The 14,809-nt window shown below is 29.4% G+C and overlaps 1 protein-coding gene across 1 annotated transcript; it reads left to right on the top strand.

The window, feature by feature from the left end:
* Nucleotides 1–8,544: 8,544 nt before the first annotated feature.
* Nucleotides 8,545–14,318, top strand: LOC115033531. The gene is made up of 3 exons (XM_029486255.1): nt 8,545–8,592; nt 10,676–10,899; nt 14,228–14,318. Exons 1-3 carry the CDS (start codon nt 8,545–8,547, stop codon nt 14,316–14,318), a joined length of 363 nt encoding a protein of 120 aa, XP_029342115.1.
* Nucleotides 14,319–14,809: the final 491 nt, after the last annotated feature.

The following is a 14,809-nucleotide window of genomic DNA, read 5'->3' on the forward strand; positions in this document are numbered from 1 at the left end:
ATACTTAAATAGGTAAATATAATATGATTGGGATAAAATAACGTTAAGTCGAACAAACCAAACACTTAACGTTTTGAAAACGATACCATAAGTGCGCTCTTGTGGAATTCAGTGATACCATATAAATTTGCTATTATATTCACTACAGACAGTATAAACTGGTGTCCAGTATATAACTTTTACTTATGACATTATTTAGATAGAACTAATGAATCTTTTTTTTAAACAATTAAATAAATGTACATATTTGAATTAATCGAATTGTTATTCGAGAATTTCTAACTTATCCTATCTTGTGGAGTGTTTGATTTATTTTGATTTATTCTCAAAAATAAAGATCAGTTTAAAATTATTTTTTTTTATTTAATTTTAATTTTTAGGCATACTATTATAATATAATTAACGATTGTTAATTTATAGTTATAAAAATTATAACAATAATGTTTTTAAAATCGAAGTGATTCGTATTAAAAGTTATTTTAATGTGTATTATATAATATATTATAATATAATATTATTTATTTAAAAAAAAAAAAATAATTACATAGGTAATTTTAAAATAATAATAGTATTATTGTAATAACATGTTTGCAACTCCGTTTTAAGAATTTAATAGGGGGTTATAATATTATTATGTTCCTGTTTAGAATCTGGTTTTTTTTTCAAGTTTTCTGAAAAAAATTAAATCTTTCTTATAGTAAAAACTGTAAGTATAATTTTTTCTAAATCTCTAAGCTATATACTTATGCAAGGTACTATTACGAGAACTTTTTAGTTTAATACATTTTATAGTCACAAAAAAAAATATGTGGTTTAATTAAAAAACTTTTTTATAGAAACAAAATTTAAGTACCTATATTAAATAACATCCTTACTAACTTAACTTAAATTATGTTATTGGATTAATTGTCGTATCTGTCCCACTGCAAGTGTGTCTTCACAGCTTACGATGAACATGTCTCTTGATCCTTGAAATGATTTCTATCCTGTATAAGTGTACAACTCAGTGGCGTAATTTAGGGGGGGGGCAAGGTGGGCATTTGCCCCTGTCTGATTTATTAAAAGCGGCCCGATGGGCCGGTTCCCAGTTTTTGCCGTTTTACCATGATTATATTTTATAAGCGCAAAAACATGCCTATTTTATAATATTTAAAAAAAATATTATACTATACATACTAAGAAATTATTGTCACATTAATACATTTTTACTAATTGATAGTTGGAATATATTTATATTTAGAGTTTAGACGTATGCGGTGACGTACCTACACATTGTATGTTTGTTTGTGTTGTATGGACAACAATAATAATAATTAGTATCATAATCTAGTATAGTTTAATTTCTAAAATCTTAAAGTAATACAAATTCTAAAAACAACAACCCATTGGCACTCTTATTAATAATTATCATTGACCACGGACTTCAGTTAACTTGCGACAGTCGTGTATGATTCAATACTATTCTGTGTATATTGTGTTAATTTAGCTGAAATTAATTTTTTTCGTGACGCGTGTTTACATTAATCTTTTAATTTGGGCAAAATATGACTTAAAAAAAAATAAATAGGTGGTGTGGCTAAAAATATAAAATTACCACAAACTGATCAAGAATCGTAAATAATTTCTGGTATGTTTAATAAACAGACAAAATTTGAGCGGCTGAGCCAGAAAGCAACCAATAAAAAAATATATATATTATTATTTACGATAATATTAATTTGTAAATATATCGTATACCTCTATAAGAATAATAGAGTGTAGGCTATAAGTGATGAATCAGGTAAAATTGATTTATAGATAATGCAGTTGATATACATTTTCAAAAATATAAAAAAGAAGATATCCTAATAAAATACTAATATTATCGTTTATCAATATAAATATTGCCATATAATAGTTTGTAGACTTTTAACCGATATAGGTATACAATTGTTTTTCTAAAATATCTGCTACCTTTTATTTAAAAATGATGTTACCTAGTTAATAAAAAAGGGTACCATAAAAAAATGTAAGCAGTTAATATGTGGTTGCCATCGAGGCGAGCAGTTTTTTTTACCCATTCGGGCCGGTCAAGACCTTTGCCCCCCTCTATTGAAAACTGAAATGACGCCACTGGTACAACTGCGGTAAATATGCAATTTTTCACGGACCAAGCGACAGTCCAGTAAGAAATGGAGGACCTGAAAAACTGTCGAGTCCGATCACGCACGCAGACAGGATATTCTTGGTATACTGCCAAAATTAGGTGGTTCTGAAGGCATGTGCGTTTTCGAATAGAATAAAAAAATTCACTTTGATAAGTGATAACATATCTCGTTTATACATAGGTAATAACAATAAGGGATAAAAAGTTGTTTCGGGTAAATTTTATTAAGATTTTCTGGGTTGTAATAGGGAGTTACGTTTTAGGCTCATAAAAATTAAAAAATATATACTCGGATAAAAATAAAACGGGTTTTCCAATTTTACCTATATTATTATTCACTTATTCTTATTATAGTGATGTGAAACACAAAAGTTTGAAAAATGTTCAACTAAAACTTTTGGCAATTAAGAATTACATTTCAAGGACGATGTAAACCGATCAGTATGGCCCGTGGTCCTCGGTGTCTTCTGTTATTGTAATACTAATTAAATATAATATTATAATATACCTACTATTATACTAGTATTATAATAACATACGCCATACTTAATACTTTACTGTTTACCTACTCTAAATTTACAAATGTTTTATCTGAGTGTTTTATGTTGTACATGCAATACTACTGACCATATTATGGTATTAAGGTACATCAAAATTGAGCATTTGACATAAAGTACTAAAGTAGACATCAACTATGTTTCAAACCAGTTTGTTAAATAATTTCAATAAATTGTATTAGTTTATACATTGCACAATAATAATATTATAATAAGCAATATTATTAAGTGTACGTAAACAATATTTTTTGCATTACAGAATGTAATGTATTAATCGAATAATATTATTATTAAAGGTCTAAAAGAGCAAAATGAAAAGTTTCAACGGGTTGGTGAAAACCTGAGATTTTAAATTTCTACTTTTTTACATATTATGCGCAAATTTGGCCTAAAATTGACTCGTGACCATAATTAAAACACTCGGCCACACGTAGATACAAACAAAAATTATAACTATTCGTCGTCTGCGCGACGTGTTTACCAGCAATATAATTTAATATAAACTTCTGCAGCTGTGGCGACCACCGAAAGTCATCGTATTGAATATCGATATTATAATATATTAAATTATCGATCGTTCGCAGTCATATCGGTGAGAAAATCTACATAGAATCACACCGCGTTTTATACCGTTTTATATCAGCTACCTATACTGCGGTAATATACAATATTTTACCCAACATAAAATACAATAATATTATTCCTGCACCACATCATCATCATCATCATCATCATGGACCACCAGAACGCGCAACTGTACAGCGTTAACGTTCGGATGGGCAATTGGTTGGAAGAGACATGTTTGCAATCCGTGAGTCGTGCAGTGTAACAATATCGATTTCGGCAGCTACCTATATAATATTATTATAATAATAATAATATAACAATACGAAATACTCCCTCTCTCCCGGACGAAAACGTCCAAATGTGTAAAAACAATATTTATATAAAGTCTGATCGTAAATTCATCAACCCTGCTATAACGCAATAACCCGGTGACGTGACTCTCGGGGATTGAAAAGTCGATCCTCGCACGGGTTTGTTATACTATGATGTTATTTTGTATTAAAATTTATTGAATTCGGTATAAAGTATATTTATACTCGAAAGGCGAAAAATCCATATTTTGAAATCCGTACGAAATTCTACGCAGTCGTCCCCATTGTTATTATTATAATATCGCATTATATTATGCTATTATATTATTATGATTGTGTAATCGCGATAAATTGTCATGCTTTTAGGAAAAAATCAAGTCGTTCCTGGCGAAAAGAGACCGAGGGGAATTGCTCTCACAGAAATCTCAGAGAATGTACGCAAGCCTTTTGCGACCGGTAAGTCTATAATGTTATAAGCGCGTTTTGATATATTATAGCTCGTAATATGATTTATAGTATTCTCACAGGAGCACAACAAATAACAATAAGCAAATGATTGTAAAATGTAAATAAATTAAAGAACATTATTATTTTTATTTAGATAATTATATAATATAATCTGTGCGTAATATAATATAACCGTAAGGGAATATGTCATGATATCGTGGTTTATAGACGTGTGGGGAAGAACCATTCAGTGATGGCACTTTGGAAATTGTAGAACATAATATTAAAATATCCACTCTAAGGCCGTTTATTATGTTTACATTATATATACAGTTTTATATCCAAGCACGACGGATTTTTATCGATCAGAAACTAAAATTAAAAAATTAAACAGCATTTAATCGATTTAACTATGAAGATTCCGTACCTATTATAATGAGATATTTCGTTTGGAATATTGTTTTTATTTTTAAGTGCCGAGGACCTGAGAAAAAACGGTACATTTTGGTAGCGTGTATTGTCTGATAATAACGAACCTGTCAAATATATTTCGACTCCTAAAGTAGGTACATAGTTTTATATTACATTCAGCCCCACGCAGAGGTACTCACTGATCACACTTCTAATTACAAAGGATGTGCTGCAAAGTATTTACAAAGCTATCCGTAAGCGCTGGAAAACTAATCAGTCACAAGTCAAAACATCACATTCCTAATGGAAAAAACACACGGTTGTATCCTTTCTTATCCTTTGTCCTTTTCCTTCGTCTCGTCCAGATAAAACCGTATATAGTATGCCTTCATTGCTTTTGACTCAAATAATACCATACTAACTGATTATATAGTAGGTACATCGTTATCTAAATGTCTTTCAAGTCTTATCTCGATAACTATTGATCTCTTCCTTTCCCTCCTTACCATAAGCCAATATTCTATAGGGGAGGGGGAGGCAGAATTAAATATCTCAAAAATATGAATGTAAATTGTAAAAACTGGCATCGAAAAAACGAATAGCCTTCGAATACAGAATATACAGTCACGAACCATAAATTTGTCTTTTGCAATCTCACGTCTGGTGTCTAGTGTTGGGATGGACAAAAGTATCGTTTTGCCACCTTGAATAATACCGCCAGGGTATTATTATGTTTTTTTTGCAATAAATCAATTTTTGTCAAACAATTCATTATTTAACATAAAACAATAAAATTAAGTGTAAAAATAATTTAAAATGTCCAATAAGTAATAATATATATTAATGTTTAATGCATATATTAATATTAAATATATGCATTAAACATTCTTTTTTTCTTATCCAAATTTATAAATTTAATATTTATTTTATTTTTATATAAATAATAAATTATATTAACTAAACAATTATAAATGTGTGTACCTATACATTATAATTTTATTTGTAAAGTCTTAAAAACCTAAAAACTGTATGATTATCTGTTTTTTTTTTTTAATCTAGGTAACTTTTATATTAAATTATTTGTTACCGTATCTAGATAATTTTAATGTTATCTGTGCACAACACTGCCCATTAGGTAGGTTTCTTTTATAATATTTTTATCATTACTCATTGTCATACGTTAATTATTCTTCCCTTACTCTTTTAATTGATCTTCAATTTTATATTTAAACTTATATCGAACATTTCTAATTACTATTTTGTTAATATTATTTATAATATTTATTGATTATCATTACCTGTCTGCAGCTGTAAGTCTGTAACTGTTGAGCTTTATACTGTTGAGTATATTATATTAACTTTTAGTGTTAATATTTTCGAAATAAAATATTATTACTGTTGAAGTTTCAATAAAGAAAATAAGACAAATTATATTAATTTTAAATGTCGAATATCCAGATTTTGTGTGTTAAACTTGTAGAACATCGTATAGAATTCAAAGCTTGTAATAAATTCATTCGGTAAATTTGTCATTCCGAGTTTTTTAAGTCACTGAAATTAAAACTAAAGTTTATTATTATTGTTATTTTAACAGTAATCACGTTGAACACGCATAGTTGTGAAACAATTTTTTTTTAATTCGAGAGAAATTATAAGTAATTCTATTAAGAAATTCTTTTAAGAATACTTAGTTTTATGACTTACCTAGTAAAAATAGTTTTGGATCTCGTAAAATCATTAAATACTCAATAACGTAATTTGTCTATGTCTCGGCTGCATTACGGAATTAATGTCAAAGCATTTTGAACATCACGTTGAATAAAGCAAAGTAATATTAGAGAAAAAAAAATTAATATTATGTTTTAAATCTATTTCTTAGCGCCACCTATCTCTGGTGACGTAGTCAGCTTAACTTGTTCAGTGAACTTCGCTAGATAGCGTTCAAATATTCGACTTGAACATTATTCGACACGTTTTGAGTAAAATAAATTCTGATTTTTGTTGTGTTCAATTCGATTGTCGTTTAAACGCGGTAGATTTTATTTTTGGCTTGAGACCTAACATTTCATCTTGAACTTGGGTTAATAAACAATCAAAATAATGATATCACGAGATTGGATATTAACTTAGAATATAATTTTTTTTTAAACCTATCAGCGTAATAATATTATATATAACCCGACTCTATAGGCAATGGTCCTACCAATAGACGATAATATGGTCCGATGTAATGCTAAAAATGTTACACGTTGACATTTTAAAAACAAAACGTATTGTCGGACTTGTTAGTACCTAGTGTTTACGCTCTTATACGAGATAAAACTACTAAAAAAAAAACCTATATATTTGAATCAATACTCAGACTCACCATCCGATTTTTAAAGATATCCTTGATAATAATTTGATCACATCTGTAACTATATTTGTTAGTTTTTTTTTTTTAAGAGAAGTCTAAAACCGGTCGCCGCGGTCAGGGAATGCGCATTATCGCAATTGCAAGCAACAACAATTTATTGCGTCTCCGTCATTCGAGTGGCTTACAAAATTTTCCAAATTTCACACAATAGGATCTTCCTACCGATGAATATTTCAAGATTCCACTATCAAAACCGTGATAGAGATTTCGACAATATTCTATGTCGACATCGTTCAATTTATTACCTAAACTATCCGCATAATGACGTCATAATAATATGATTTATTTACCTAAATCTCGCGATTGTTCATTTATGATAAAAGTAAAGCTTGATAAATAATAATATTATTATCATTTTTGCATATTGTAATTAAAATTTAAACGATTCACTGTAGTGTTGTGGGATACCTATGTAATAGGTGGTAATCCACCCGTTCGATAGGAATCACAAACTCGTTTCGTCGCATCGTCACGGGCCGATAGCACACGACGTCGATGATGATGATGATGATGATGATGACCCGTGACCGACCAAGCATATATTATTTTTACGGCTTCGGTCACTCCGAGTGCACTTCAACAGGCGGCCGCTGAAGGTACTGTCGAGCTATGAAATTGCATTAATTTAGGTTAGGTAAGGTTACACGCAAAAAAAAAAAAATAATATCTGACCGGACTTGTCTGCGACCACTGCGGTAATCCAACCTGTAGATATAAGTAACTCCGGCGATGTCGTTTCGAATAAAAAAAATATTGAATTTAATGTTCACACGCACGTTTATTTTAGTATGTGAAAACAATCTCAGTGCACCCAAATTTCACTATTATTTTTAATAATATATTATTTCGCACGTGGCTTTGAGATAATTGACTTTTTCAAGTGCTACTAAATATTTCAACGATACTGCTAGAACAAAAAAAGGCTTTGAAATATTAGAGATTCGGATAGATTTGACGAGAAAACTAAATATGTCATTATACGACGACGCCATTGTACACTAATTTTTAGACAGCAGACATATTACTATTTGTGCCTACTGCTTATTATAAATTAAGAATTAAGTAAAAAATTTAAACTCACGAATAGTATAAGTATATACACATTGGTATACACATTTTATATACACCAACCTGACCCAAACGACGCTACACTGAAGTGTATAATATATTTTATTTCTTCGTTTTGGTTGATTTAACGAGCTTAAGCCAATTTGCTTTTAAAAACGATATAAAATTCCAAATCCATACTTCAATCGTAAACGATTGATCAATAATATACCTGAATGCAACTATGTAGTAATCCAATGGTACGATAAACATACCTAAATCCGATCAGAATTTGAACGTTTAATCGACACGTGAACTATTAACTAAACACTATTGATAATCAGGGAAACAGCGAAACCTGTTACTAATTTAAATTTTTTTAAATTGTATGAAATAATATTATGTAGTTTTTTATCTATTTTTGCGGTTAATTCTGTCCTGTACCCTACTACCCTAGTACACATCTTTTTTAATTAGTTCATAATCATTATTGAAAGACATAACTTATACAATTTAAAACCACCAAGGGCCAAAGCTGTGCAATGGCACTTGATTAGTCATTAAAAAATTGATGAAAAACGTTACGGACTCTAAAAATATCGTGCATTCCATTGTTTTTACTAAGTTTTTTTAATTTTCATAATGTGTGATATAGATGTAATTTTAAATGTATCAGTTGAGATAATGAGAGTACAATGAATTCAAAAAAATGAATATTTTGTATTTTGTTATTGTTCACATTGCTCCATTTCTCTTTCAGTCATATACCAGTATAACACATCAACACACAATTACAATAATTCAGTTATTTTTTTATTTGACTACCAAAATATTCTTTAGAAATAATTTATATGACAAAACAACGTTTGGCGGTTCAGCCAGTTGTAACTATATAATATTTTTATATTTGATTCTCTTTTTTTTCAAGCTTATATGCTTTCCATACAGTCCTTGGTACTGAGTTAGAAGCACAAAATTTTACTTTTTGCAGTATGTTTTAACTATGAGCAAAAGAGCCAAACACCATCTTCCTCTTTTGTTTAACATTATCACAAATCAGTGGAAAACTATACCAATAATTATACCACTAAAAAGTTATGATAAAACTAATTTACTCGATGATGGGTTGAGTAAAAATATAACTGGATTTAAGAAAATATTGAGAAGTAATCTTAATATCACCAAGATCAAATATGCGACAATCATCGAGTAAATAAGTTTCACCATAAAGAGGGGTTCACACTTCACCGTGTCATGTAAAATAATCACGGTAATAAATTCAATTATGCGGTATCGTTTGGTAACTGTGATTATTCTACACGAAACGGTATAGTGTGAAGCCCTCTTAACTGAGTGGTTTAATTATTGGTATAGTTGTCCACTGATTTGTGATTATGTTAAACAAAAGTGGAAATTGGTGTTTGGCTCTTTTTTTCGGCACATTTGTTCGACTCTTTCAGCCAGCTCATTTCAAACATAGTCTTGCTTCCGTTGCAATTCGCGATTAAATGCATCATGCGTGGACTTCCAACATGAGTAGCTGAGAGAATGGTCAAACGACCAATGTTGGCCGCGTCTCCTTCAGTAGCGATGGCGTCATGCAAATATATATACTCGTCTGATCGTAACTTCGACTGATTAAAACGAATAAGGTTGAGACGCTCCCTTAATATTCAAATTAAAAAAAAAAACAATAATAAATAAATATTATTCTCAGCTCATATAACCTATATCAACTTTACTATTAATAAGTAAAAAATATCCATCGTAAATATCAAAAATCCTGTTTGAGCAACTACCGGGGTGATCGATTTCCTTTTAAAATTAGTCTATGACTCACTCACAAAGAATTGGTGAAAGAATTTTCAAGATCGGTTCAGTTGTTCCAATGATTACCCTCAACAACGTCAACTAACAACTCTTCTTTAGATAATAGTATAAGATGTATTTATATTAATTCTCGTTATGCGTTATGATTCGTTGCATCTATTAATTCAGGAGTATTGTCTATCAGTAATATTTTATGAAATTAATTAATATTCTTAGGAATATTGAGTAGAATCTAAAAAGTGTAATAAGTAAGTAACAACATAGTTTTTGAATCACATTTTTTTTCTGAATTACTTACAACAGTATTCGTATCAAACTATATTAACTCGAATAACTATTAGGTTTCAAAGCCCCGATAGCATAGGTTTTCTGAGTTTGGCCAGTTATCACCCCCATATTACCAAGTCACTCCACGACTAGGTAATAGTCATATCAGTGATATTTTCCGTTATAAATAATTATCTGAACGCCGTAATATCTCCAGTTGTCATTTTATTAACGACTTAACATTCATGTCCCTGGTTGCACCGGGTTTAAAGGATTAGTTTACCTAACAACTTGTAAATAGTACTCATTTTGCAAAAAATGACCTTTTAATTAGGATGATGTCGATAGCCAATCACAATGTTTAGTTTTTTCGTAGCTTGGCCAAATTCTATATCTCATATTCTCATATTATAATTTCAAATATAGGTGGGTATATATTCTCTGTTCAACTGATTGTAATGTTGATTTTATTTTATCTTGTTTCTGTCATTAAATTTATAACCTATCGTATAAGATCTGTTAATTTTATATCGCTAATGTTGTTCTCAAAAGCCGCGTGGTTATGCATCTATTGGTCTATTCCAATAAATAAAATAAAAAATAAAAATATAATATATTATTATATTATATTGTTATAATAATAAAATGTTTTTATTATGGCTATAATACCCCGCAGGTGGTCTTGGACTCAACCTCTGAGTTCCTGAGGTACGGCGAAGTCGCACAGCTCGTGTGCCCGGACGTCCGTTTTCCAGGCTGGTGCGATGGTTCCGGCGGCGTGGCTCTGTCGTGTTCGGCCAGCGACCCACACTCGGAATTGGACGGGCTGGGACCGGGCTTCACTATGACCGCTTCCCCGTTGACCGAGACCTGCGTCCGGAACTGCTTCAAGATTTGCGGGTAACTCGAATCGGTGTCTATGATATTGTAGACTATTTTAGACTATTCTTACCTACAATTTTTTTTTGGCACATTTTAAGAAAATCACTCTAAAAACCCGTGAGGAAAATATAACTATAAAAATAATTCGTCTGTGCTGATGACATTCGATCATCTCGGATTTTGAAAACGGTTATTTAACGATTTATTTAGGTGTTTAGTTAGAAACGAAAATAACGAATAATTCTTTAAGTTATTTATTTACAAACGATTATATTATACTGAACCGTATACACAGACAGTGTTGGGAATAGATAACTAATTATTTATCTAGATAAAGATAAATATGACTGTAATAATTTTTATCTAGATACAAATAAAGATAATTATACTAAATTTTATCTAGATAAATATGAGATAATTTCATGTTTAATTTTGAAAATATTTAGGATACCTACTTGAGTCTACAGGTAAAAAAAAATACATAATTTAAAATTTTTTAAAGCAGAGGACAGAGGTTGTACAGATCGGTTAATCGATAGCTGAAATACCGGGAATTCTAAAAGGGTTTTATAAATATTAGATTGTTATAAATTACAATTATTATAATATTATTATGCTTGTGAGTCCAATATCCACGAAAGTTGGTTTATTTTTGTCGGTTTAAAACAATAATTATTTTTCATACTTTGTACACAATTCTATGAAACGGGTATCAGCTAATGAGACCATCATCATTCGGTGGTGGCCAGCGGGTAGCAGGGATAGATGTTTTTGCTTTTGCTATTATTAGTTGTTCTTACAATCTTACCTATTACATGCCCATTACTTATTTCTATTTTTGGGTTTTTTCATTGTTTACAATGTAAAACTCCAGACTAACAATGAATATTAATAAATATTAAAATCAAGGTATTATAATGCATATTACTAAACATGTTTTCCTTGTAATAGATGAAAAATAGAAAAATGTAAAAATAATATAATTAAAATATTTTAAATTTTCAAATTTTTTTTTAGTTCATTTAAATAAATTATATAGATAAGTACTCATAGATAACTAGAATTGTATCTAGATAAGATACAAGATAAATAATTTTTATCTAGATAACTTATTTAGATACATTTATCTAGATATTTCCCAACACTGTACACAGATATAAACTGTATTTATACCGTAATAAATTCTGTAAACAAATCGATTTGTATCGGACAGAAATTCGTTCGAACTCAAATTGTTGTGTGTCTTACTATACACATACAGGCTAGGGTGTTCAATCAACAAGCTCACCATCCTTTAATAATGCATATTATATTTAATACAAAATCTGGATTTTGGAATTTTTAAATACCTAGGTATACCAAAAGATTATAACATTTTAAAATATAATGGGATTAGATTTTTTTATTCAAGCTTTTTACTTATGAACACCATCCTATTTTTTTTTGTTAATTTTTAATCAGATAATTTGTATTCTACACTTTAACATCGAAATTCGAATGATTAGTTTCTGGGTTATCGAGGAGAATAAAATTATAACTAATTCATATTAGTTAGTATAATATTCAAATCGTCTTTGTACCTATCTTAAATTCCTATTTATTATCATAAACTACTTTTAGAACTTAAAGTTTAATAGCTCAGAAACTATTTAAGGACTATTGTTCTTAATATAATATTATACATTTTAATAATTTAGAACCTATTCGTTCTAATTGCAATGTGTATAATATTATACATAATAGCACATTACCTACATCAACAGTATAAAAAAAAATCAACTCTTTTACAATTTACAATAAAAATGTTTGATGAGTCATACGTGATACGTGGTGTGTCACACCTAATAGGTAAATATCCACCAGACTTATCCAGTCCTGACACTCGAGTCCCGACACGTCTTAGGTCAAAGCGTTTTTGTAAACGAGTAACTGACTACGACGACGAGACTGTGAAATGGAATACAAAGTGTTCTTTTTCCGTTTTCCCAAACAGTCGGTCATCATTAGGATATGGGTATAATATAAAATCACCAAGGTGTTACGACCCGCCAGGAAAATCTACTGAACCGTCCAATTTTAGCGATACAGACGAAATAGAACGACGGGCGGGTTCATTATTTCAACAAGGAAAAAAATTCAAGTGAAATTATAATATTCAACTCGATTACTGAGTAAAAGTCTACGACTCGTACAATTTTTCGTATGTAAATGCGTTGGAAAGCTATCGAAATAACATAAACCTAAAATGTTTCGCGTGCATGCCAACTAAAACCCAAAGGTGGGCATTAACTAGTTAAAAAGTTATTATTTTTTAACTTAACTAGTTAGCTTATTTTCTAATCAACTTATGAACTTCACTAGTTTAATTTACAGTTGAAATAACTTAGCTTATCTCAGTTGATTTAAAAAAAAATCCATCAAGTTGAAAACATTTTGAAATTTTTCGTTTATACGTAAATATTACTATATTAGCATAAAATAAAAATAATCCAATAGAAAAACACAAATGTTTGCTTGATAACATAGTTTTATGTATATTAATTTATTTTATAAAGTTGTAAATTATATATTATGCGAGTTGCAATTATAAATGTTTTTAATAAAATTAATAATTTTAAATTACAAATTGACAATTGTTTTGTTTTAATGTTATATAACTTATAATATAATATATGAAGGTCATGTACTCATCTTCACGTATTATGACATTCAATTTCTATACGATATAAAAAAATATATTTGTTAAATTATTAATTTGGGATGAGTACAGTTAAATTAGTAAATAATAGTAAAGTAAAAGTAAAATGGTAACAGTGTACCTACATTATGATAAAAGTTCAATAAAATTGTTTTTTATAATTTATAAATTAGAAACTAGAAAGACACATTCACTCTTTATGTGATTTACAGACAAATTAAAAAAAAAATAGATTAACTTTTTGTAAACTGAGTTAAGTTAATATATTTTTCTATATTAACTTTATTCAACTTATCGAGTTAAATTTATAATTTGTTAACTGTTAACTTTTAACTTATCGATCTTGTGTCTTCTTAATTTAACTTAACTTGAGTTAATTATTTTCATTAACTTGCCCATCTTTGCTGAAACCTGACTGTAATTCACATATTTTATTTTCGATTGATATCCGCAATGTTTATTATAAAAATATTATTAACCTAATATAATTATTATTATTATCATGATGATCATCATCGTCATCATCATCAACGTCGTAGTCTTTAAGTCTCAAGTGTAATGTGTTTAGCGTTTGATCTGCGGAGAAAAAAAAGACTATTTTATTTCTACGGCCCTTAATCAAGCCGTCGTGTAATTCATTTGTTTTAGAAGCGGAAGCAGCTGCGAAAAAGGTGAACCTTTGAAGTTTGGCGATACGTTTTCCATTAGCCCGTGCGTCTCTTCCAAGGTATATAAGTAATCTATTACGTAATAATAATAATAATGTCTTACTATACGAACGTAAATAATAATATTATACAAACAAAATAGTTTTTGACTTGGTGAATTTGAGACTCGCTACTCTCTAATTACGCAGTACAACCGTAATACTACTACTACTACTAATAATAATAATAATATTATAACCGAACATTAAGCCATAAAATATAATTCAGTGCAACGGGGTTTCGGGAATAAACTCAAATAATATGACGCGCCGACTTGTGTAATTAACGTATCCAAGTAGATTCGCTGTTTAGTTCTAATTTTCAAAGTAGGTGCGTTAAATCTCAAGTATTTGCGCTACGGGCTCTAATTTGTACGATGTACCTATACAACCTACCACATATACTTTTCTCGCAGTTTGAAGGTGTTCGTTTAAAAACGTTTTACTAGTACCTATAATAGCTCGATGAATTTATTTATGATTATTATACATTTTGATTTGTAAACATTCTTGTATTTTCTGAC

Source organism: Acyrthosiphon pisum, chromosome A1 (genome assembly GCF_005508785.2).
Source record: "Acyrthosiphon pisum isolate AL4f chromosome A1, pea_aphid_22Mar2018_4r6ur, whole genome shotgun sequence".
NCBI classification, from domain to species: Eukaryota; Metazoa; Arthropoda; class Insecta; order Hemiptera; family Aphididae; genus Acyrthosiphon; species Acyrthosiphon pisum.

Bases quoted from the DNA above. Each gene is read 5' to 3' on its own strand.
- LOC115033531 (XM_029486255.1), top strand. From the start codon at position 8,545: ATGTGTGATATAGATGTAATTTTAAATGTATCAGTTGAGATAATGAGA. The intron at 8,593-10,675 runs GTACAATGAATT...AATACCCCGCAG, and splicing joins TATCAGTTGAGATAATGAGA to GTGGTCTTGGACTCAACCTC. The intron at 10,900-14,227 runs GTAACTCGAATC...CATTTGTTTTAG, and splicing joins AACTGCTTCAAGATTTGCGG to AAGCGGAAGCAGCTGCGAAA.